At 39.8% G+C, this 25,695-nt stretch overlaps 1 protein-coding gene across 3 annotated transcripts in view; it reads right to left on the reverse strand.

Moving 5' to 3' along the window:
- PTPRO (protein tyrosine phosphatase receptor type O) overlaps positions 1-25,695 on the reverse strand; it is a 146,427-nt gene that overhangs the window by 45,198 nt on the left and 75,534 nt on the right. For 2 of the 3 annotated variants that reach the window (XM_058852877.1, XM_058852879.1), the window contains exons 2-9: positions 21,366-21,639; positions 12,731-12,889; positions 10,697-10,849; positions 8,052-8,498; positions 7,488-7,649; positions 4,630-4,829; positions 2,243-2,363; positions 144-337 (exon numbers count right to left, since the gene is read on the reverse strand). In XM_058852877.1, the coding sequence (XP_058708860.1) occupies positions 144-337; positions 2,243-2,363; positions 4,630-4,829; positions 7,488-7,649; positions 8,052-8,498; positions 10,697-10,849; positions 12,731-12,889; positions 21,366-21,639 (1,710 nt within the window). Of the gene's footprint in view, positions 1-143; positions 338-2,242; positions 2,364-4,629; positions 4,830-7,487; positions 7,650-8,051; positions 8,499-10,696; positions 10,850-12,730; positions 12,890-21,365; positions 21,640-25,695 lie in introns of those variants that run through there. The other variant, XM_058852878.1, reaches the window with a different exon arrangement.

The following is a 25,695-nucleotide window of genomic DNA, read 5'->3' on the forward strand; positions in this document are numbered from 1 at the left end:
ATATATATGTGTGTGTGTGTGTGTATATATACATATATATACATATATTCACATATTCATGGGGAAAAGGCTGGGAAAAGAAGTGCCACAAGGTGCCAGGGCCACACAGGCATGGGAAAGCAAGGCAGGAATGGTCACTTTACCACAGAGGCAGTCAAGGAGACGGTTGCTGCTATTTCATAGTAGGTCGTCCACTCCGAGGTCATCGTTGATGGGTTGAAGTAAAACATTTCTACCACATATTTCCTGAACACCCCAAGGAAAGGCCTGTTCCAGCTCAGAACCACAGCAGTAGGTCCCAAAGGGTAAAGTGTCAGATCCTTTATTCCAGTGGGCACTAGAAACCAAAAATTAAGGTTAGTAACATGCATGTGCTATCAGCTGCACTTTATTTTAAAATTATACCTTTTCTTAATCAAGTTCTACCTATTTCTTTTTTTTTTTTTTCATGACTTTAATCCCCAAAGCTTCCTGGTCACAAGCAGTTGAATAACATTTTTAAAGCATTGGTTCTCCAGTTTAAAACTACTTTTTCAGAAGTGGCTACAGACCACTTGGTGTTGGCCGCTTGGCTTGAGATAAATTACACGGTTTCCTTTCTCATAAATGGAGGGTTCTATTCTACTTTGAAAATCAGGGTGCTTAGGAGATATTTCAAGATGCTCAAAAACAAAAGCATCAAAAAGCCAGAGCACTGCAAGAAAGGAAAGTTTTCATCTCCAGCCCTCCTTCCCTGGGGAACCCAAAGGTTCTGTCATGTATTGCTATTCTTGCCTCACAGACGGTGACACTGAGAAAGAGTCAAGTGATTTGAAGAATGTCACATAAGGGTCAACTTCTGCAACCTGTATGGTCTGCAAAGCAATTATTCTTCATGACTTCACTGAGGCTACTTAAATAAGGACACAGAGCTAACATTTGCCAGGGTTGCAGAGCCCCAGCTACTGCACACTGGGTCAGAACCCAGGCCAGCACCCAGATCAGCCCATGATTGCATTTACCTTTATAAATCATTTATCACATTTTTGCTTCGCTTTCTCTAACCTGCTAACACTCACACAGTGAAAATGAGCCTTAGGAAAAATGTGGATAGAATAGAATACTTTTTAATGTGCATTTTATTTTATTTGAGCTTCATTCTTCATTAGCCACCACTGTCAAGTTCACAGAACAATTTGGTTTTCAGTTCTGTTATTTTAGTATCATAATCAAGAATTTGTTATGAAATGAAAAACTCATACAACTGTTGTTTTACTGCATAAAACCAGCCCCTTCATAATAAGAAAGTTATGAGATGTTTTATTTAGAAACTGCCATTTTCAGTTTGGTAAGAAACTTTTATGTTTGTAAGGCCATACTAAAGGGGAGAAAATGAAGGAACTTACCTACTTTGGGTATACGTTATTTTCCTTTCCCAAGTAAAAGTGGAATTTTTCAGATTTTTGAATTACAGTGAGAAAGAAGATCAAAAGCATTTGTAAAAACTGCCCAATGATATAAATTCTAACATTAAAGTACATATAAATATTTACTTACTAGTTTTTCCTTTCCTGAAATATAGCATACTTTACAAATTTTTATTCAGACCAAATTTATGAAAATATGTAAGAAGATTGACTAGAATGAACCATAACCAGTAGGCCACATACTGACTTTTATTTAAGAATTAAAATCTTAACAGGATTGCATATCTTTCTGTTTCGCTTTCTTCCCTACATCACAGAGAGGAAACAGCATTAAAAATACTGAAGATCTCTAACTTTCAGCCACCTGTTGTCCCACTGAGCAGACTTTTTGTCAAAAGGAGAAGCTGGATGACACAGGTTGAATATTTCTGTGCATATGTAACTGTCCACTGAATCTCTTTTCCCTTTCTCTCCTTCATACATTTTGCTTAAGTGGTAGTCTTAACAAAATAAATCACACTGAAATGAAAAGTTACTGAATTCTGTCCTAAATGATCCTTTATAGGAGCCTGGTGGAATCCTAAATTACAGCTCTGGGGGCAGTGGCTCTGCCTGTTGGACATAAAACCACTTTCTTGAAAATATTAGTGTCAGTCTCAGAGGGTTCTTCTCATTTTCAAGTCCCAAAGCAGAGAACATTGAGATCTCTTAAACTCGAAAAAATCAAGTCATGGTCTACAGGACTTAATGAACATACTACACATATTTAAAAAAAGAACCAAAAACAAACTCTAAAAACAAATAAATGCATTTCAATCAGTAGGTTCAGGGGTTACCAATGGAAAATGTGACAGGATCAGAAGGAGGTCCAACCAATGGTCCCTTCCGTAAATAAACCACAACTTGGTACTGGGCACCAGGAACAAGGTTTTCAATGAGGCTGCTGCTCGAATTCACCTAGGAGGAGAGGAACTCATCAGATATGAAGCATTTACTTGATGAATAAAATAATAATGAGACTGTACTTGAATGACTCCAGTTACAAAAGGCATGAATCCAAACGCTTTGGCACCGACAGCAAGAACTTCATTCATTAAGCCCCACGTGGCAGAACGGTGGAAGTGGTCAGGACTGACTTCACAAATGATCTGACTCAGAGAATTGCACTTGCCTGGCTGCACAAGGTCAGCTACCTCACCACAGACCCACTCTCTCCTACTGCCAAAGGTTATTTAAATATTCAGGCTCCATTATTCACTTGCAGGTGGTGTCATTCAGGCTGCAGAGTTTAGACCAGGTGTTATCAGTGAGAGCCTGAGGCTTTCCATCCGTCATTGCTGCAGCCCTGTGAGATGAAGGCAGCGTTTTGGGGAAGCTGTCTTCTGACTCCATGTGCTGAGTGACTCCCCAGTGAAATCAGAGGGGAAATATTCTCTGTCACCTCCCCTCCACAGCACTACAAACTGTACCTAAGCAGCACTGGGATTTTTCTTTTCAGTTTGCAAACATCACAGTTAAAATTTCTGCTCTACCACACCAGGTTTCAGTCAGAGCTGGAGGCAGAATTCCTGCCCAAGCCATTCCTGGTCGGATACAACATGAAGAGGCCCATCTCCTGAAGACTCCACAAACAGCAAATGCACAGAGCAGCTTTGAGGAAAAGCCTTCTAGAGCTGCAGGCTGGTATTTCCTACTAATATTTTCTTCACAACCTTCCCAAAGTCTGTATCACAGCCACCTCTGCACTGGTGGTTTATTGCCAAGCACAGATTTAGTGAGGAACAGAATTTGTCTTTACCAGCTGCTCTGAAAAGCTAAATCACTTTTAAATCATGCACCATGTTAGAAATGGATAGAACTCTGCACTGAATTTTGCTCTTTTCAACTCATCATGAAGAAGTCAATCCAACAGCTATTAACAATTCCAGGTATTGTAAGTTGATAAAATTTGATACAAATGTATGTAATGACAGAAAGAAACAAAGAACTGTATTTAGATCTTTTGACCTACTTGCAGTAAATACACATTTACTTTTACAGATATATTGTTTATTCACAGATTAACTTTAGGTACCTGGTTTTGAGTTTGTAGATGACTCCTGTAGTATTTATAGAAAATCACTAATGCCTATGTTTGAGATCTCTGTTTAAAACCACTGAGTATACTTGGCTTCCCATTTAAATGACTGCACTTCTAAGAAATATAAGTAACAATAAGATAACAAGCTGATTCTGAAAAACAATTCTCCAATTGCCACGACAAGACACTTCCAATCATTTAAGTTCACAGCCCTTCTTGAACTAAAACTCAGAATTTCTACAGAGATCAATTTTAAAAGGCATTTTAAGGGTCACAAATTCTCTGTGTTAATTAGCCTGCAGGGCTGGTCAGGAAGTTGAAGATGATTTACAGGGAGTGCCAGCAGCCCCCTCCATTCCCATGGGTGGGTTAAAGGTGCAGCAGGGCAGCACTGCAGTCCTTTGCAGACTCCTCCATCACACACATTTAGGGAGCCAGACAGAAGTCACAGCCCTGCTCAGAAAAAGGCAGTATCAGCATCTTGGTGGGGTTATTGAGATGGGGGCTCAATTCTTTCTAATTGGAGCCACGTGCCACTGAGCTCTCATAGGCGCAGTCTGATGGGGGGTTGCACTCACTAAGGGTTTCAAGTAACAGAAAACTCTCAAATTTTGGAGTTCAGGACTCCTGATGATTATAAACACAAAACAAAACTGAAGATAAACTGAAGGACTTGTCCATACAAATCTGGGCTGGTCTGAAGTGCTGTTTGTTCCCCAGTGCTGACACATTTTTCTATGGATGAAAAGAAAAGCTGGCTTCTGATCATCTCAAAACTTCCAGAAAATTTACACTCAGGTTCTGTATTCAAACATGGGATGGCTAAGAAACAATTTGTGCTACTTTGATGGTAATGATGCATGTGAGCACTCCTCTTATTACAGATGCACCGCAGCACACCCCTGGGTGAAGTCACAGCCAGACCAGCAGAAATACCATTTTAACCATCCTGTGGTGTATTGCACATTCTCACTCCTGACTGCTGTGCTCTCCTCTCCACTCTGCACCAGCCAGTCTTTGGACAGCAGAAGGGAGCAGCTGCCACTGCCCTCTGCAGCCTGAGCAAGCCCTGGGGCACAAGGATCCTGAACAGCAGAGTGATTTTTTACCAGACTGGAAAATGCTCCATCTCCTGCTCCTTACCTCAGTGCAGTAGTGCTTTTCAAGCCTTTGACTCTCCTTTTGCTTCTGGCAGGTGAGGGAGAGCACGGACACGATGGTGCTGTTGCCACTGCTCTCGTGTGACGCCGTCCAGGAGGTCAGGGCAGTCGTGGAGCTCAGCACCGTCACTGTCACATGCTGGGGCTTCTCAGTGAGCTCCTCTATCCACTCACCTGTGGGGCCTGGGCCATGGCCCAAAAGCACAGGTGAGCAAGGCACTCCACCCACTGGAGGCACACAAGTTCCAAGAGCTTTCTTCCAGGGAGTTATTTAGGGCTGGTGAGGGAGGCTGGATGGGCAGCTGTCCACCCCTGGAGCCAGCAGAGGTGGCACCCCTGGCACACAGCCTGAGCACAGCCCATGACAAGAGAGACATGACTGTCTGAAAATTCAGATTGCACTATTCTCTGCTGCTTACCAGAAACCACCCAGCAGGAGCAGATTTGCTCCAAGGGAATGCTTAAAAGCGCCCACAGCCAATAATGCACAGATCATTGACCAAAATTAAAGGATAAGCACACAGATTTTTTTGCCTCTCCACATGCTAGCAGACCCTGCAAGCGCACCACAGCCTCAAAGCATGAAAATCAAGTTCACAGAGGTCACCACAGTGAAGAATCTCACTCTTCATCAGACTTTTTGAAGCACTTGGTTGAGAACACAGCTTTAAATATAGATAAAAGAACAGTTTGGAAGAGAACTTCAGCTAGACCTGGTCAAAATTTCATATTTCCTGAAAATAGCCCGTTTTTCTTGTCACTTTTAAACAATACTTGTGACTGTTCTCTCCTTGACATTCTTCCTCCGTGCAACTCTAATGGTAATTTACATTTATTGATAAAATGAGACAAATGTCAGAGCAAAAATGTGGTTTAAGATCAGCCTGTAAGATTTGACAGCTATCTGTGTGGAACAAAAATATGTAACACAAGCCAGTAATTTGACAGGATGATTCACCAACCAAGCAATACAAGGAAAAGATAAGACTGACACAGTGGGCAAAATTTATTCACAGCCTCAGACCCACACCCATGCAGGTAAAAAAGAGAAATTTTATCATTAGATTATTCTCTGGAAGCAGAGGATGTACAAGTAGCTCTCACTATTCAGAAACTCTTTCAAATTGGCATTTAAGGGAGCAGAGATACCTCATGTCAAGATGCAGAGCTGTAGTCCCCACACAAAAAGCCTACCTGATCAGACTCAGAAACAGGAATGGAAAAGCAATTTCAACCTAAGGGTATTATTTGTTAATATCTCCAATTTGTCATTCTACCAAAATAAAAGATAAAATCTATCTAAAATACTAAGGGCCTTGCCTTTAACACAATAAATAAGAAAACTGCTAAGATCCCTCATTTTGTTGTAAAAGCCTGCAAAACTAACTGAAAAAAACCAACAAAATAAACAAAGGTTCTTTATGTGTTACATGTAAAATTAAAATATTGTTGCCTTCCTGTAACACCTTAATACTTTATCCACAATGAGATTAAGGTTCATCCTTAATCTGGCCATCCACACCCCTGTTCTTTGGATTAACAAATCCTCATTTCTCTCAGGTCCACACTTCATGGAGGACACTGCATTAAACACTGCTTAATGAAAATAAAATCCATCACACCTTGCAAAATGGAACAATATTTGGTACTAATAGCAATGCTACATGTATCTTTTTCTGCTTTAATGCTTTTCATATAATGAAGCTGTCTAACTATTCCTAAAGAAAAAACAGAAGACAGTGAAATTACAGCAGCAGAGACTCTCTCCCTCATGTGCTGTTTTCTGGATGTTTTCCAATTATTGTTTCTTTCAACTATGAAGTTGTTAAAAATGGGAGCAGCAGTGGAATTGCTACATGCAGTCCAGCATTATGATGAATTCAAGCCTAAATACTTAGTGTTTGTAAATGTTATGAGCTACTAAAGGCACAATTTTTATTCATAAGATACTGAAATACTTCACTACATTTTCTATTAATATGATTTTTTTTCTGCCAGCTTTGGCTACCATGTCTTATTGCAGCATTCATGGTTTGGGAAGGCATTGTTTTTCCACATGCAAAATTGTGCAGTGCTGCAAGTATTCCCCTGTCTCATTCTATAGGCATTCTGTAGTGTATATCTATTTCCTTTTGCTGAAAAAGGCACAAAGGTGACCACAGCCATTAGAAGGATAATGATCTGAATTCACCAACACCTGTCTCACTTGCTGATCTAATTGTCAGTCATGGTATTAGTTTACACAGTAGTGTATTATTACTTTGTCTTTTACTCAATCTCCAGTTAAGAAACTCTGGGATTCTACAGGGAAATAATAAATTACTTTTCCTCCTTTGAATTTAGCAGGCTGAACCACTTCATCTACTGTAATTTGCCCTGTGTTCTCTCAGAGACCATGCAATTTCAGAGTTCAGTGTTTAATTGTGCAATTCCCACACTCTCAGCCTGCACTGCCCTTCGTCCCTAACACAGCACATACACCAGCAGTAAGGAAGTTAAATATTTCCAAGGCTCTCTATAACCACCAAGTTAATTCTTGGAATTAAATCCTCACTGTGAGAGATGCAAAAGGGAAACTCTGAACTGTTTCACTTCTGAACACTGACAATGAATCTGTCACATCACTTCCACTCAGTTCTTAAGACTGCCAAGGTGGCACAACAAAAGCCTATCCAAGCAGGTTGCAATGTTTTAACATATTTGCACTATATTTCCTTCTCTGGCACAGGGAATTCCAGAGACCAGAGCCTTGTGATCCATCAGCATATGCCAGAAATGCCACAGTGGTCAAAATACATTACAGATGTACAGAGAAAAAGAGGATTTTGGTGGGATACTTACTGATGTAAAAACTAAGTGTTTTTGCTGATTGACTTCCCCGAACTTCACAAGAGCCAGAGGAGCTAAATGTTGTTACAGACAATTTATATTTTCCTGGTTCTTTCAGTTCAGCCACAAATTTGTGAGTGTCCTCACTCACTGTCAAAAATTCTGTGGAGTTCTCTAAATCGAGGGGGAAAAAAAGAGTGTGGATTATTTGAAATTTAAAAGATTCCAGCCACCAAGAAAATTACTTATATCAGAAATGCTAATCTTGTTTCAACTGTGGGGTTAAAAGGAATCCCTTTTAAGGGACTACATTCAAACAGTGAAGAAATATGTACAACAGTATAAATCTTGTTTAACAAAAGAGAACTGCAAACTGCAGTTTACTCCCCCTCTCTTACTTTTATGTTGCCCAGCCAGAAGTAGATACCACCCAATGCAAAAACTCCTCGAGAAATACATGGGATCTAACAAAGCCCTCTGAAGCACAATACTAGATAATTAATGATCTGAAGAGGAGACAGCCACCAATGGAATTACAGAAAAGAAGGATGAGAAGGGAACAAAGCTCTGCTTTACCTTCCCTTTCAATATTGATGTGGAAACCATCAAACGCCGTGGGGGGCTTTGGGGGCAGCCAGGTCAGCACCATCTGCACAGGAAGGAAGGGAGGGGGCTCTGCTGTGGGTCTGCCAGAGGTGTTGGCATCACTGGCTGCATAATCACTGGAAAGCACACGGACAAACTCCTCTTCCCCCTCAGATGACTCGGCCTCGCTGGACCACCAGGCTGGCTGCGAGGTGCTCTCATCCTCGGAGCTGTTGGAGCGCTCATCCAGCCAGGCTGCAGATGTGTTTGCTGCTGGAATTTCGGCTGGGCTCTCAGAAGGATGGCTGACCTGCTCTTGCCTGAGGAGTTCTGGCGGTCCCATGAAGGATTCTTCGGCGAAATTCCCGCTGTGCTCTTCCCAGTCGTTTCTGTTGATTGGCACGATCTGAACAGAGATGTTTCGAGGTGGGTAAGGAACTGAAAGAGAAGCAAGGGGAAGTCTTTTATTAGGTTTGTTCTGGGCACCTTTAAATGTATGAATTCCACAGACAAATACCATTCTTCTAGGGATTGCTTGAAATAACTTGTTCTTACTAAGATCCTCCCTTCTCTTCTGGTATATATTCTTATATATTTCTATATAGTGTTATATTACTTCTGTATTACTTATAAAATAAATAATACTATACTATACTATACTATACTATAATATAACATAACATAACATAACATAATATAATATAACATAACATAATATAATATAATATAATATAATATAATATAATATAATATAATATAATATAATATAATATAATATAATATAATATAATATAATATAATATAATATAATATAGCATAACATAATATAATATAATATGATATAATATAAAATGTATACTATTATATGCACATAAATACATAATAGATATAAAATATATCATATATAAACAACAGATATAAAATATATCTATTATCTATAATATGCCTAATTTATAATATATGATGATACATACATATTCATATGTAATATAATAATATAATGTAAATATATTCTTACTAAATTAAGTATATTAATGTAAATAATATAATGTAAATTATATATTTTACAATTTTATATATTTTATATATTTTATATATTTTATTAATTCATATTTTTAATGTATATATTTTATATATAAAATGTATAATATATATACTTAATACTTTTATATTCTATATACTTACTCTACTTCTGGTATATATTAATATATATTCTGGTATATTCATATACCAGAAGTGATGGTAGTGGGATCAAGATGAGTATAAATTCACAGCAACATCACTATTAAAGAATGCCAGGAAGTAAAGTAGATGTGAAGTCACAGTAAATCAAACTTCAGTGCTATTGTAACAGCAAGGCTACTCTAGTGTGAATTTTTAACAGCAAATTTACATTTATTTTATTGTGTCTTCCAGGAAGATCTCAATCATGGGAAAAAACCCCACCTCAAAACTAATATATGGCATACCTCATATTTTAAAAAAATAACCTTCACATTGCTGTAGGGCTTTACATATGCTTTTAGCAGCCACCTTTTCACAAGCATTAAACATCAGTTTAAATTTTAATATTTGTGAAAGCTCGATCTTAAGATTTGGGTCTCCACAAGACAAGATTCTGGCACGCAAGGAAGTTACTTCAGCTGCTGCCAGGAGGTGAACACACAGAATTTTGTCTGTCTCACTGTAATTGCTTGTCTGCCTCTGCTTACACACTCTAAGTGTGAGTAGCCTCTGCAAATAATTTTGCCTGGCACCTTTTAAAGGTGGCACTTTACAGCACACTAATTTGTTCAACTCCCAGCCACAGCCACTAATAGAAAACCAGACTCTACATTCTCATTTCATGAGAAAAATGAGAGATGGGCGAGCAGCAGGAAAAAGAAAAAAAGTTATCCTGTTGGTTGTGGCTCAATATCTCAACAACAATATTTAGGATCTTCAGGACAGAACTCAGCTGGCATCAGTTGGCTTAGTTGTGTCCAAGGCAGTGGACCAACATCAGTGTATTCATCTGAAAATTTGGCCTTTTGATTTTACGACTGGTTCATTTCACTTTGGACCCTGATAAATGTCTGTGGTCCAAGAGATTAACAAAAAAGTTTTGGGCACCGTCCCAGGACCAAATTAAATTAGTTCTGGACCCTGAACAAATGCAATTTTCAGCCTTTGCAACATTGCTGTCTTGGAAATTAAAAGTTCATGCTTCAGGGCACAAACTGGCCGCCAAGTCAGGCAGCTCCGACATTCTTCTCCGTGATGGAAAAGTGCACAACGAGGAAGGTCTTCTCCAGCAGTTCAGCTATGATTCACTGCACAAGGAGACAGACCAGCAGAGACAGATCAATAATCTGCTCACTGCAGCTATTCCTGTGCCTTAAAAATTAATTCCTAGCGCAAGGCCTGGGATATCTCATGTAAAGCAGAAGTTATTTTCTGAGAAGCAAGCTTTGTAACAGAAACACTCACACAAATTTCCTCCTGCACTGTTTGCATACACAAGCCTATGGAATAACCACAACATCATCCCAGGACTGCTCCCCTGCTCTCTGTGGGGTCGATCCCCTCCCCACAGCAGCAAGGAAAGCAGCAATACAGACTTGGAAGAAGAAATGATGTGGAAGAATTTTCTTCACCTGTTCTGTGCTGTTTGGGCTCATGCTGGACCCCACTGTATTCCACCAGCGTGCTCTTGTTGAAGGTTGCTTCTGATACCAACTGAAAGGTGATGTTACTGTAGCATATGCCTGGCAGCCAGTGATTGAAAACTGTTTTACCTTTAAAGAAATCTGCAGAAGGTTTAAACAGAAAAGAAAAAAGAAAAAAAAAAAAAAAGAAAAAAAGAGGATAATGCATCAAATGTTCACTTTCTGATAATGCGACTGCACATGGTGAATGGGCAATGTTTTAGAGGTTTAAACATTTTTCAGCCTGCTCTGAGACATGAAATTGTAATAATTCAGTTTGCCAACACTTTTCCTGGCTGTCAAAGCCACTTTGCTACCAGAAAAAAGAAAGACCAAAAAAAAAAAAAAAAAAAAAAGAGAAAAGCAATAAAAAAGGCCCCAGCACAAGAAACACGAGCTGCTTTTCACTGGTGAGGGAACTGAATCTGGCAACCTGCTCCCCATGACACTGAATATCTCAAAGAGCATCTGACAGTTCCTGCAGACCTTTAACTGCTGCACGCAAAAGCCTCTTTGGTCTTTTGCTGACTGAGGCACCGCGTTTGTGGGAGATGCTCAAAGGAACATCCTCCTGCCATCCAGCGCTGCCCAGGGCTCAGCTCACACCTGGGGGCTGAAGAGAACTTGCTTAGGGCTATCTGGCTGTGGGAAGGAGTGTGCAAGCTGATTAGTGAGTCTCTTAATTTAGGGTGACTCTTTTATTTATCAGCAGCTTTAGCGTTACAGCCCCCAGAACCGTCTATTAGCTGTAGAAGAGAAAAATTACTGCTGGTATCCCTTTTGTTCTCTGCAAAGAGGTCACCTATATATTTTCTGCTGTGATCCAGACTTTATCCTTCCTAACTTCTGGCACTTTACAGAACTGAAAATGGGATTTCTAGCCCCACTTTGTACTGAAGCAAAGAAAGTCCCAAATTCTCTGATCTCCTTCCGGAGGCGTGTATCTCCCTCTGCTGACTTTAAAGTGCGTTTGCAGTGACCAGTCTTCTATTCTGTTCTTCTTTCTTCCATTCTTCTATTTTAGGAATGTAATTCAGTGCCTAAAATTCAATTCAGCACCTCCTGGGTTGCAGAAAGGCATTTTACTGCCACTGTGGGATGTTAAACCATTGGGGTTTCAGGGTCCACAGGGCATGTGGGTGCCCTCCTCACCTTTTAGGGTGCTTCCCACAGGACATTTATAGTCCCATTTATATCACTGAGACAGATACTGTGCTTAAGCTGTACTGCAGGGCAAAAGTTGTAAACAAATACATGAAGAAGTAAAAAAAAGGAAGTTATGAAGAAATGAAAAAGAAAGCAGTATTTGCTCTTGTTTAGATCATTCAGGTGGTTAGGTTGGTTGTTTGCTCAGGCTGACTGTCTAGACTGTTAGATTGATTACCCTCGATTGGATTGTTTTAAGAACATTGAAATTTCTGTTGTGCAGCAGGGTTTATTAGCTTAGGGACAACACTGAATGCTGCACTAATGTGCTACACAGCACAGCACTGGGTCACTGCATGGGGATACAGAGCCAGCAGGTTTGATCCTGTGCCAACAATCAGGTTTATTGAATGGGTTTCCCTCCTCTGGGACATCCCAGAGCTTTTCTGCCAGCCACGGACCAAAGAGGAAGCCTTGGCCAGAGGGAAAAGCCTGGGAGCTTTTGTGTTGCTTTGATCTGTCACGGAAGCACCAGTGACTGGGGATGCCTTCCCAGGCTGATTTCAGACTGAATACAAAAATCCAGACCACCAAGTCTTCCTCTAAAATCCAAAAGAGAGGGAACATCACTAGAACTAGAATTCTAGCAATTTAAAAATCCCAAGTGAACCACCAGCTCAATTCCAAGACCCATCCCTTACTTCACGATATAAAAGCTATTATCTAAGCACATTACCAGAAACACACATCATTATATAAATACATGTCAAAAGGCCACTGTTTAAAATGTTTCCAGCAGAGTTAGTATTAAATTTTGGTGAGATAGTTTCCTCCTACCTTTGTACAACATTGTTCGGTAATCTTTTCCTTCCCAGTAGCTTATATTTACCCTGGTAAAAACATTGTATTTCTCTGGGTACTGAATTTCAAACAACACTCCTGTTTCTGGAGATGGTTTGTAATCGTAGATAGAAACATTGCTCACAGGAAGTGGTTCTAAAGGGTATAAAAACAAAAGGGAAGAAAAAGGAAGAAAGGGGCAGCAGATTAATAGGTAAACTGAATTATTTGCACATAGACAATACCAATGAAAAGAGATGGTTTTGTAAGTATGGCACAGGCACTCTTAAATCTACCAGGAGATATTTCTTCACTGAGGTGTGGGGCAAAGCTACCTGGGACATTGTCAAAGCCAGTATTTCTATATTCCCCCTCCCTTCCAAGAATGACACTTCTTAACACTTATGCTTTAACAGAAAAATTTCCATATTTGACATTATTATTTAAGCACTTGCAGTCATCACCTCAGAAACATTTTCATCTTTAATACTTGTCAATCATGTAAGAGTGCCCAGACAAAATTAACACAACACTTGGAACTGTTTGTGACTTCAGCATAAATGTAGAGCCTTTAAGATGAGCTGAGAAAATTATCAGTGTAATGGCCAAAGGAAGCTATGTGAATAAAGACTTCTCTGTTTTGATATCTGTAGATTTCTTTATTTCATGGGTAGTTATACAGTCCCCATTCCTACCATGTGAGAGGGCCACCAGCCTTACCTGCTTATCCACATCAAACTTGTACAAAATCTACTGTGCCACTACCATGATTTTACAGATGAAGAACTGAGGTACAGTGAAGTAAAGTGGTTTATTGGAGGGCACAGGGAAAGCTTGTGCATAGGAAGGAGGTAAGTCAGGAACTGCTGATCTAGTGCTCTGAACTCAGAGTCAGGCCAGAAAAAGTAAGAAAAATATCCTGTGATCTGGAATCCAGAGCAGCATAGCTCCATCAGCCATGTCAGTTCACTGCTGCTGGGAGTCTGGATTGCTGCTGACAATGAGAGCCACATCTTTATTCTGCCTTCTCTGTTCATAAAAAACCCCAAGACAAACTAAAAGAAAAAAACACCTTTTGTTCAATGCTCTCCTCATCAAGAAAAACTTGACAGCAGCCCAATTATCCTGTGGTTAAGAGGTCCAAGCAAGGTTATACTGTTAGCTAAAATCTGTCATAGTAACATATTTTAATAGAGATAGTTAATGCAATTATGCCTACATCTTTATAAAAATTAGCATATTGATTTAGTTCTTGCACACTATAGGGATCAGATTGCAAAATTCAGGCTGTTGATTAGTACAGCCTTACAGGACCCATTTCAGATCAAAATTCTGCTGCTGTAGGCCCCGGAGAAAAACTAATAAAAAATTTTTCCCCAAAGAGCACACCATCACAACGGGCAAGAGAAAGAGTAGGTGAAATGGGAAAATCAGAATCAAATGTAGAAATGTCCCACAGGAGGTGGAGTAGGTTAATCAAAGATGGAAAAGCAAGACTGTAGTGAAAGAGAAAATTAAATCCCAATGACCCGAAGAGCATTTTCACTACAGCTTTAAGTTGGTGATGAGAAACAGAGAAGAAAAAAATGGGAATAAAACCATAGATGCAAACAGAATCTCTCACCAGTGTGTTGTCATTTCTAACTTTGCCAGAGCATGGAAATGCAATAGTGTGGGATCATTAAACTATTTCTCATGACAAAGGCACTTTGTTATCTTCAGATATATATCAGTACATTTGTACATTAACCACTTACAAAGAGAACTCCCCATCTCACAGATATTAACTCCAGTGATGGGACCTGTGAAAATTCTGCTATTTCATGGTAGCCTGGAAAAGACCAGGAGTAAAGCAGAGCACAGGAAACAAAGCCTACTCCCTTCTTGCTGCCAAAGCTCTTCCCCTTGCTTATTCTGAAATAAATAGTGGAAATGACTACCCACATGACCAGAGGGTTCATATCACAGCTCACACAGCACATGAGAGTAGTTTAAATGTCAATAACAATCTCTAAATAGCACAGTGCTTGTGTGCAGTCATCTCTCACGGTAGCGGGTGTGCCCTGGGCTTCCTCCCGCTATCTCATTCACATCTGAGGTCTCCTCATTTCTGAAAGAGCTACTGAAACTTTCTCATGCCAGTGATTCAATTACCCCATTTATTCCTTCCTACAACAAATCAAATAAAGGATGGAAGCTATATTCATTTTTAATCCAAATGATTTTTCCTCCTGATGCTTTGATTTAATTAACCAACAATTGAATTAAGCGGTAATCACCACAGACTCCCTTTCGTGTCGCTATCTTCCGCTCACCATCCTCTCCTTGCTCATGGCTGATGCTAGCAGAGCTGCATGAGTGACATAATGCAATTTAAAGATTCTTCCATTATCTTACTTCCTTCAGCACCAAATCTTCACATCAAAAGCTATTTGCACACTGTGAAATTAAAAGAACGCTCAGCAGATAACCATCATGTTCTGTCTTTCACTTACTAACTGCTCCTAGGGTTATTAAAATTAAAGAATATGTAAAATGCCACTCTTTACTATCTATATTTATAATTCAGAGCCTAAACAGTCTGGTCTTTTTAATTTTACTATTTTCAGTGAGTAGGATCCAGCTTGTCACAGATTTCAGTGGCTGTCAAGAAATAGCCTAAATAAAGTGGAACCACAGAAATATAATACTTAGAGCTTTATAAAAGCTCTTTACTATGCTGAAGTCATATTACAGAAGGGACTTAGAGCATTTCAATGTGCCTCTAATAGTTTAAAGTACCTCTTCACTTACAATCTCTTTATTTTTAGACTTGGAGATTATATTACAAACACATAGACAAGACTGCAGGATCAAGACCTGAAAATGCCATTTTTCTTAGTGTCTCAGAATCTACTTTTTCTGTAGCAGCTGCTTTCCCATTTTATCTGTTTACAGGAAACTCAACTTCTCTGTTTATCCTGGACTTTCCAGCATTTTGCATTTAGCATATAACTTGCATTACACAAGCATCAAGATAGCATAATAAATGTGCCTAACATCTTCCTCCAATGCCCTGGAAAATTCTGAATACTAAATCCTCCATTAGCGTATTCAGTTTGTGTCAGATGCATTAATATTTGCAATTCAGGGGGGAAAAAAAGAAAAAAGTGCTGTGAAAGTAAGTACCATATTTCAATCCAAATCATTTTGTTTGTAATATGTGTAGATTGGGTCACTCTACAAATGGAATTAATGATTGATTATTGCTGTAGTTTAAAATAGAGCATTACATGTGGGACTGAGATCTCTTGCTTCTCACACTGGAACCCAGATGAATCATTATTTACCTGCATATTGTGACTTTTATAAAAAAGATGCTCTGTTAATGGAGTGACCAAACCCCATGGGTAATTCCCTTTATTCACAGAAAGAAGTTGTGAATTATGTCATTTTCTTACCAGGATGACACTATTAATGTATCTGTATGATTACTGGGAATAAGGCACAGCCAAGGTAAAGATTCCATTACGCTGTAAACTTTAGGAGGTTTTATCTCTTGTTAAAAAGAAACCATCTTCGAGATTAAAGTTCAATACTTGGGAACATAACCTTCGAGTTTATGACAGGTAATATTGTGATATTGTAATATAGGTGATATTGTGCTATTGCTTATGAAGGGAGCAATAATATAAGTGAAAATAGTACCTGAGCAATGATGACACACAGTGTAATTCCTACATGGCCACACAGGGTGATAAATAAAAAGATGACACAATCCAAAAAAAAAATGTTGTCACAAGAACAAAGGCATAGCTATTGTTCTTGAACAGATTTAGGCCAATTGTTTAGATCCTCCTTACAATGCAAATTACAGCAGGAAATCATATAGTTGCAATTCTTCCTGGCTTTTTGATTCTGATGGAGAAGTTTTTTCACCCTTAAAAGAGGATAACATGGTTTATTTGCTGGGAAAAGATGAGCACTGATGGACCCAGATGCTGCTCTGAGTTCCATTTCAAAATTAGGGCTGCCACTGCTAACCAGCCTTTTTTTAAAGGCATTTAACATCATCCTTTAAGAAAGAAAAACATGAAGGGCTAAAGTTTCACATTTCATTAGGGACAAAAACCCCTCTGAAGCTCTGAGTTAAAGAACTCTGATCCATTAACAAGCCAGAGGAAAGGATTGGACCTGCTGAATCACTTCCTGCAGCATCTGGCACAATGACAACGGAGCATTAAGTGGTTCTAATGCCAATTACTTTCTGAGGCTGGAGATCAGAGTCCTGTTGGCCTCTCGAGGAGAATATTTTTGTAGGAGACACAGAGGCAGAACCCTCCCTAAAGGGAATATATTTCACAGTCATGCATGTAAGGGACCATCAGCTTTTGAAACAATGAGACGTTTTACCGCTCAAAACTCCTAATCATCAGCTAAAATAGAAGCCAGGCAGAGCTGCTCTTAATTACCATCAGAGAGCCTCAGATCCGGATTTCTCCAATTCCCAGCAGAGACACATTTTTTCCTGCAGCACACAATAGCTTTGCAATATACTGCTTTCCCCATTCCTTCAAATGTATAAACAGTTTTTCCTTCACAATATAAAGTTGGCAGTGAATATGGAACAAAAATAAAAAAGAAGAAGATGCTATATGGGCTCATATTAATATATATGACTAACCCTGGGAAGAATAAAATAAGGCTTCAAGGTGGGAAAACGTAGGATGAGTGAGACTATCAGTCACCAGTTTTACAGATATGCTCTTTATTTCATAAACTGCTTTAAAATCAATTAGTAATAAGGTGGAATTTTCAGTCAAATATTTTAAAACACTAAATAAATTGTACAAATTTCAGAGTTACTTCATCCCCATCGAAAAGCTGCTCCAAGAGCAGAGAAAAGCAGGCTTGAAACAGTTGTGTTAGATACCAGAACTACTTCAACATTGTCCAGACTGAGGGCTGGCAGGAAGGTCACTTTGACAGGCACAGCACAATTGCACTCCCAGGAATCCAGCCAGAAGGGCGAGATTCTCACAACTATTCTTGTCAAAACCATTGCAAGGATCTTTGAAAAGCACTCAGGGCTTCCTTTTTTCTCCTTCAGTGAAGTACTGAGCTCAATTTGCTGAACACAACTTTGCTACAGAATCAGAGGCAAAAGGTGCTATTTTGTGCTAAAATTCCATGTTACAGGTTTCTTATCTAAGAGTTTTCAAACAGCTCATCCTTTTCATTACAACAACATGGACCACAGAGCCTAAACGAGGAAATTCTGTAGTTTGTGGCGTTTTGAGAAAACCCTGAAATTATTCCAGTCAGAGACAAGCAGAACTGTGCATTCTTGTAGGAAAGGACCAAATTAACAATGGAAACCTCAAAAAGAACCTATACACATGAATATGTGCATGGATGACGTGCTCATGTGTGAGACAATGAGGCGATCCAAGCCAGCCAGGACGGCTGCATTAAGGGCAAATTAAGGCCTGACAAATCTGGAGGTTTACATTGAATGTGAGGAAAAGCTTCACTGAAAAGGTGGTCAGGCATTGGAATAGGATGTCCAAGGAACTGGTTGAGTTGTCATCCCTGGAAGTGTTCAAAAAATACATGGAGGTGGCACCTGGGGACATGGTCTGGTGGTGAACTTGACAGTGTTGGGTTAATGCTTGAACTTGATTATCTTAGAGGTCTTTTTCAGCCTAAATGATATTATGATTCTATGTTATAGGTATATTTATGGGACAAGATTTTGTATTTTTATATGTACATATTTATGGCCATATATTTATATGAAGTTACACATATATATGCCTATATCTAATGTATAAAATATAAATTTCATTAGCTTTTCAATGCTTTTCTGGCCAGAAACCTTTAAGGGGTAAAACAAAAGGCTTCTCTTAAATGGGTTCTTCTCTTGCTTTTGCTTGCCAATTCCCTTAGATGTATCATATTGATGGGAGATGTGAACAGGAAAATGTCATCAGGATACACCACCAGAAAGCAGAGGTCTTTCACGACTCTCACTGAATTTCTAAGTAGGCAATGTCTTTGAGGGACCTTGGTCTCATTTTGATGAGCACTTTTTGGGTAAATTCAGCTCTGTGTGAAACTCAGACCTCAGAAAGGCTGGATCTCCTTTGCAGACTCCAGGAGACCCCAAAAAAACTCTTGTGAGCACTGCCTTGGGAATAACCACACTGGCATCACTGCCTATACTGCTTGATTTATTTTGTGGCAGACTGATGAATGGGGTCAATCTGCCACTGGTAAAGCTCTCCTGACACCAATGGAGTTAGAACAGGAATTAATTTGGTACTGGAAGTTAATTGCAGTGTGCCATTCTTTCATGTCTAAGATATAGATGGAGTAATTTAGATAGTTACATGTCTTTGTATGACTAAATAAACCAAGAATATTAAACAATCAGAGAGCATAAGGCAAAAAGAAAAATGTAAATCTATCCTAATCATTGTCTGCCAAAAAAATCAAGTTGATAGCCATAAAATTATGTAAAACAGGCAGTGAACAATACCAATAAGAGGGGGAAAAAAACCCAACAACAAACCAAGTACCACCTCATTTCTGTAGGAGAAACCAGTGGTCACTACAGGAATTTTAAGATCTCTTCTCAAGACCTGAAGGGTGCTGAAACACCTTAAAAAAGCCACCCTATCATGCTGTCTTTTCATTCCAAATTTCATTTCAGCTCTGTAGCCTTGAGCTCCAAAAGATGAACTTAGGAGCAAAGGCTGCTACAAGAGAGCCAGCACCCATCAGTGCCTGACAGAAAATATCAGGGAGGAGAGTGGATCCTTTCCCTTCCAAAGCTCCCAATTTACAGCCTCCTTTCAGAGTTCAGTGCATCATCCTTCAGTGCTGCCTGCAGGACTGCCCTTCCTTTTCCAGGAACGTGGTTGTCTCTCTGTTGAGGCAGAACCAGAGAAATCCACTGTTCTCTCTTTGTTTCCCACTGGCAGCACGGGCTGAGAGCCAGAATCACTGGTGCTTCTGAGGTCTGGGGGAGCAGCAGGAAACCCCAAGATGCTGCCAGCACACCCCCATCAGACAGGTGGTGGAACCATCAAGCCTTGCAGGAGTGGGAGTGACACAGGACATGCCCTTGGAGCCATCAGCCTCACACTTTTCCAGGAACACCTTGTGGAACCTCCCCTGAGGTAGAAATGGGAAGCCTGGGGCTGGCTTTGGTGGGCTGAGTGACTCTGGCTTCCTTCTTCCTTCAGACATTTGTGTGCACCATCTGCCAGCTTGGATCGCACCTTTCCTGTACCAGAGACCCTCGTGGGCTCTGAAAATCAAAGAGCAACGAGCCCTGCTGCACAACTGCAAATGCAGCACCCAAAAACTGCTAAAAATAAATAGTGAGGCTTTTTTTCCCAGTTGTATGTGACAACAGATGCTTTAATTATTTTCTTTGAGGAAAACAAAGAGAAGATTGGATTAAAATTACTTCTTTGCTTACAAGGTTAAAGCAGTCAAAGGAAAGGAAATTCAGGCTGCCTGTGAACCCTGAAATTGTTCAGTACTTGCATTACCCGACAACATGATACTTTTCCCATGGAAACCTTCATGCTTTTCCTCATCAGGGCGCAACTTGAGCACACAAGGGAAGGCTGAAGAATGCATAGATGATGTAAAATCTTGTTACTTCTAAATTTTAGGCACCTTACTCAATAAGACATGAACCTACTTTAACTTGAATGCTATTACCATGGATGGTGTTTCCTCACTGACATAATAATACAGATACAAAAATTCCTAACTATTCCTCAGATGTAATACAATTAAAACTACCCATACAATCCAAGGTGCCATTTAGGAAAATAAAACAAAACCTGAAGATTAGTCTGGCTCCATCCAAACAGACTTTTGTCATCTTCCAGATGAAGAAATAATTTTATATTCTATAAATTGTTTTCAATTTCCAGGTTGGCACATGGAACCAGTTCTGGATCAACCTCAGAGCCAGAAGCACCGCTGGAAATCTGTGGTACTTTGTATGGTGACAGAGCAAACAAAATCACACACCTCCCCCTGGATTAATGCACCTGGGGAAAGTAAGAGACAGGCTACTACAAATATGTTCTCCATCACCAATACCTTCAGCTGTACTGACAGAAAAACATGGTTTTGGTGACTGGTGTCTGCTTTCCAAGTTTAGTATTGCTTCCATATATTAACAATCAAAGAACAATGTTATAGCATTTAAAAGAGAATAAAACTCATTATATAAGGGGTCTGCTTACACTGAAAATTCAGTCAACACTTGTCATGTCCTTTACTAGATTTTTGGAACTCTGGTTCAAAGGGTTTAGGATGAGCATCTGAAAAGGGGGGTTCATTTATCACACTGTTTTTAGTATGCTACACCTCAGTGTTCAGGAAGGGTCAGCCAGGGGAAATCTGCAGCCTTTCCTTTGCTTTTACCCACACCTCGTGAATTTTCACTCACACCTTGCCAAGACTCCTTCCCTACTGTTCTCACCCAGGGATGCATCCCACACACAGGCAGGACCCATTGGAAAAACCCAACAACCACCCAACCTTCTTCACAAGAACTTCTGGGGAAAAAAAGCCACACACAGAGACAACAGAAAGAAGAAAAGAAGAGTAAGATGATACTTACTGGTTAACACAGTGATTGATCTCGCTGACTTGGAAACCATATTTGAGTTCACTACCAAGAGAGTGACTATGTAATACAGGCCATGGTATTTGGCATTAAAAACCACAGGGGCAGGTAAAGTGCTATTGAATTCGTCGAACTGGAAGAAGTAGTTCTTGGATTCTCCAGCTATCTTCACAACATACACAGAGGATGAGCTCACCACATCTGATGCCTCCAGGGAGACAATGATACAATTGTCTTCTCGGACAGCAACTTGGAAAGGCTCTGCATTCTACAAGACAAGAATTAAAGAGTTTGTTGAAGTAAATCCTACTATTTTACTTTCACCTATTTCCCTTGTTATTCATAAGATACTCATGTTATATTTGCAACACAGTTACATCTCATATTCTACAGGAGAGTTAACATCCAACAGGAGCAATTCAAGCTACAAGTCACAGTCAGCCAAAGCCCACAGGTATCTGATTATCAGAGGCCAGTCTCTCTGGATCCTGCTGTGTGTTTTGGTACTCCAGATATTCCATTCCTTACATCCTGAGGAACAAAGCCTCTGTCACCCTTTCATGAGGAAAGGTGAAGTACAGCAGAAGAAGGATGAGACTGTAAAGGGTATCAGGGGCAAGAGGATTTCCAATAAAGCCTCGATGTCATTTAAATCCCCAAAACCAGAGGTGATTAAATCAAGACTCTTTTATCTTGCAGAAATAGGATCATATATTCCTCAATGCAATACATTCTGAAAGCTTACAACTGAAGAATAATTTTTGGTACTGCCTAAGCTTTTCCAAATGGGTATTGGATTAACCACACTTGCCCATTTCAGCAAGAACCAGGTGATAAGCAGCTCTCACCACTATGTCCATAGTTTTGGCTGGCACTTTTCATTTCCTAAGTGACAGCATTTAATTTTCAACATTTCTTTTATCATATAGATAGAATAACATATTCTTTTATTAGTAGAGAGAAAGTAGCAATTTAACCTTGTTTTCATGTATCACGACCGTGTTAAAACACTGCCAGCTGAAAACACTTTCCATTTTATTAATTTCAAACCAGCTGTCAGGAGAAGCACTTGTTCTCTACAGGAATTTCAAAACAGATTCATGCTAATTAATGAGAAAGAAAAGTTCAAGCTTACTTCAAGAGTTGCCTTTTTTGTTTATTAGACCACACCACAGCTTATAATTTTTTTACCCCCCATGAAAGTTAGAATATCTGGTATTTTCAGTTCCCAACTCCACAGTATTTTTTTTTTTTTTTTTTTCATATTTCACCAGCTGGGAGCTCTCAGGGAAAGGTGGAAAAGCAAGGTTAGTTTGCAACTTCTTCAATCAAGTTGCTCCTGTACCAGGGAGAGCTAGAGACCTCCTTCAGAGATTAATTCTAGCAGCCTGACAACCTCCTATTTTCTTGTGGTTTTGTGTAGTGGGAGTCCTTCCATGAGAACAATATTTCTGGGATTTATGCTGCAAGAACCAGGATCCCTATTTGAAATTCACACAGATGGTGTTGCCGACTCCTGGCATCCAAAAAAATACCTCAAAAGAACCCCTGAAAAAAAGAACCAAACCAAACAAAAAAAACAAAACCAACAACCACCAAAAAAAAAACCAAACAAAAACCAACAAAACCAGCGAAAAAACCCCACAAGAAGAAGAAGAAGAACAATAAACCCGGTGGGAATAAAGAATTGGTTCTAGGAGTGTAAGATTTAAAGCAACAGCCACATGTATTCATGGCATTATCATTGGGCTTTGACATTTACAGTGTACCTAAGGTTATACCACCCCATAGGCTTGAGACCAAGCCCCTAAGCAAAGCCACTCATCTGATCAGGAGAGCAAGGCACAAAGCACATCATCAGTCCAACCCAAATAGGATAACCTGTCTAGACAGCTCCAAGCCTGAGATTAAAAATAAAGGCAATGCAAATTCAGCTGCTGATTTGAGGTTTGCTTTAGTTGGTCTTTTAAAAAATTACTTTTAAGTTGTTAAAATGGTATCTGCCAATGTTATCGATGGGAGGATATTTTGGTGCAGAAGCCTGGGTAATTTTTCACAGATGGCAAAGCGATTGTTCCAAAAGGTTTATAATGTAAGAGTACAACTACATAAAAGCTTCCATGTGTTTTCCTCAGCCTCAGCCGAATTCAACAGGCTTACCCTTGAGCAGATCAAAATTCTACATTTCAAGTGGTTTTATTTTGCCTTAAATCCCAGTCTAGCATTTGGATTCACACAGACTCAAACATTCAACTGGGGATTACGCTTAGATCTGGTCAAAACCAAGTAGAGGTTCTCTTAGCCTTCTTCCTCCCTGTTTTCTTTTCACTAAGAAAATCTGGATTCAATCCTTCTTCAGCCCTTCTGGTGTGGGAAGACAGGAGAAGGAAGGCACAGGTGAGCTGCCTTTCCAAAAGCACATGCACTATTGTATCACAGAGGCCACAGTTGTCTTCCAACACCCAGCAATGATTTAGCAAGGTTATTCCTACATTCAGGTTTAATCCAACAGAAGTCTGTGGGTTCTGACCCTCCACAGACTAGAGAAAAAAGAATGGTGTTGTCTATAAAATTATTCTGGCCTTTTCCTTGACCTTGGCACTGAATCCCACAGTGTGGACTCCACCTGCCTACCTCGCTATGAAGAACCAGCCAAAAGTGCCAAATGAATTTACACGTGCCAGCAAACAGTTCAAAGCAAGTTCCTTATAGCTGCTTGTACTACAAATCATTTGCTATGCTAATCAAGGACAGCTGGAAATTAAGCATGTAATTGCAGAGTCATGGACATTCCTAGGATATAATTAAATGCTTTCAGAGAATGCTCATATGGGTTTGTGATTTTACTCTTTGATTCTTCCATGGGTATTGTATTAACCATAATGAAAACCATACTTTTATTTTTTCCCCTCAATGTTTTGGTGAATCCACAGCAAGCACCGTTCAGCAAATGATTCACGAGCCTTCTTCAACAGTTCTCACACATTTAGCATAGAATGCCTCTTCAAGCCAAATAAACTCTCATTGCTGCTGTTACCTATGACACCTGTCTGGAGTAAATAGCTTTTTTTTGAGTCCTCTATCACCTTAAGCACGTGGGGATTATGAAGTGATAGCTTCCCTCATCCACGTGCCTGTGTCCAGATGCTTTGGAATGATGCAATTGCAATTGCAATTGATGCCACGATGCATTTTTAGAGGGCCATCTCTTCAGCAGCCATCCAACCCAGCACTGTGCCCATCTGCAGGATGCATCCCTCTCCTGAGTGGTCCCTTTCCAGTGACCATGTGTCCCTCTTCCACACCTCTCTCTGTGTGCTCACAGGCTTTCCAGCAGCTGCATGCATGGGCCACATGGTTTGTGGGAGACATCTGCTCTTTATTATCTGCTGGCTCTTGAAATAACTTTTAGCCTTTAATTTCATCTTCTAAGACTGGAGCGGCAGATAAGAGATCAATCAAAAGAACTGGCAATTAACATGCCATGAGACAAAATCATTTATCTCCTTTGGACTATGGATTCCACTTGGGCAGTGTTTTAAAAGAACAGACCATTCTGGTCACCATTTCTTCAAGTTATACGAGGTCAGGGTTGCCAGCCAGCGCTGGGCTTGTGATTTTGAAAAGAAGGCTGAGCAAAAACCTGAACATTTCCTCTAAGCACCACTGGAAGTGACAAACATGCCCCACTTAACTAGATTGTAAAGCCAGTGTGTCTTAAGACTGACAGCATCAGTATGGTAAATACACATTTCATTACTTCTGGTCAGCTACCTCCAGGATTTAATTTGCTGGTGTCACAGCTTGAGCGGCTGTTTCATGCCTGTGGGGAAATTTGGCAGGGCTTGTGCATTCAGAACCAAATGATTAGCTCCAACTTCCTTCCTAGTTTATTATTACAAGCTCGTGCCACGATAAAGCACTTAGAAGAAAAAAAAAGAAAGGAGGGGGGAAGTAAATCCCACAATGTGATGCCTGTTCCCAGTCATTTCCAGCACAGGGATGAGTCATGCTAGCGGAATTTCCAGCCAATAACCAGGTCCCAATTAAAATAAAAACGAAGGGGAGGCAAGGAGATATACAACACATCAAATAAACAATATCCAAAGAGTAATAGGAAAATAAATGGTGTGCAGCAGAGCTCAGAGTCCCTTTTTCAGAAGTTTATATCCTCGGTTTATTTCCATATAACATAATGAGTTTTACACATGAGGAAGAGATCGAAGTTGCAAAGCAACTACTAATTTTAAGTACTCTAGCTTTTGAATGTCTCATTCTGAAACACATTGTGCCAGAACCCAATTACCAGAAGTGCAAGCAGTTA

The sequence above is a fragment of the Poecile atricapillus genome, chromosome 18, assembly GCF_030490865.1.
Source record: "Poecile atricapillus isolate bPoeAtr1 chromosome 18, bPoeAtr1.hap1, whole genome shotgun sequence".
NCBI classification, from domain to species: domain Eukaryota; kingdom Metazoa; phylum Chordata; class Aves; order Passeriformes; family Paridae; genus Poecile; species Poecile atricapillus.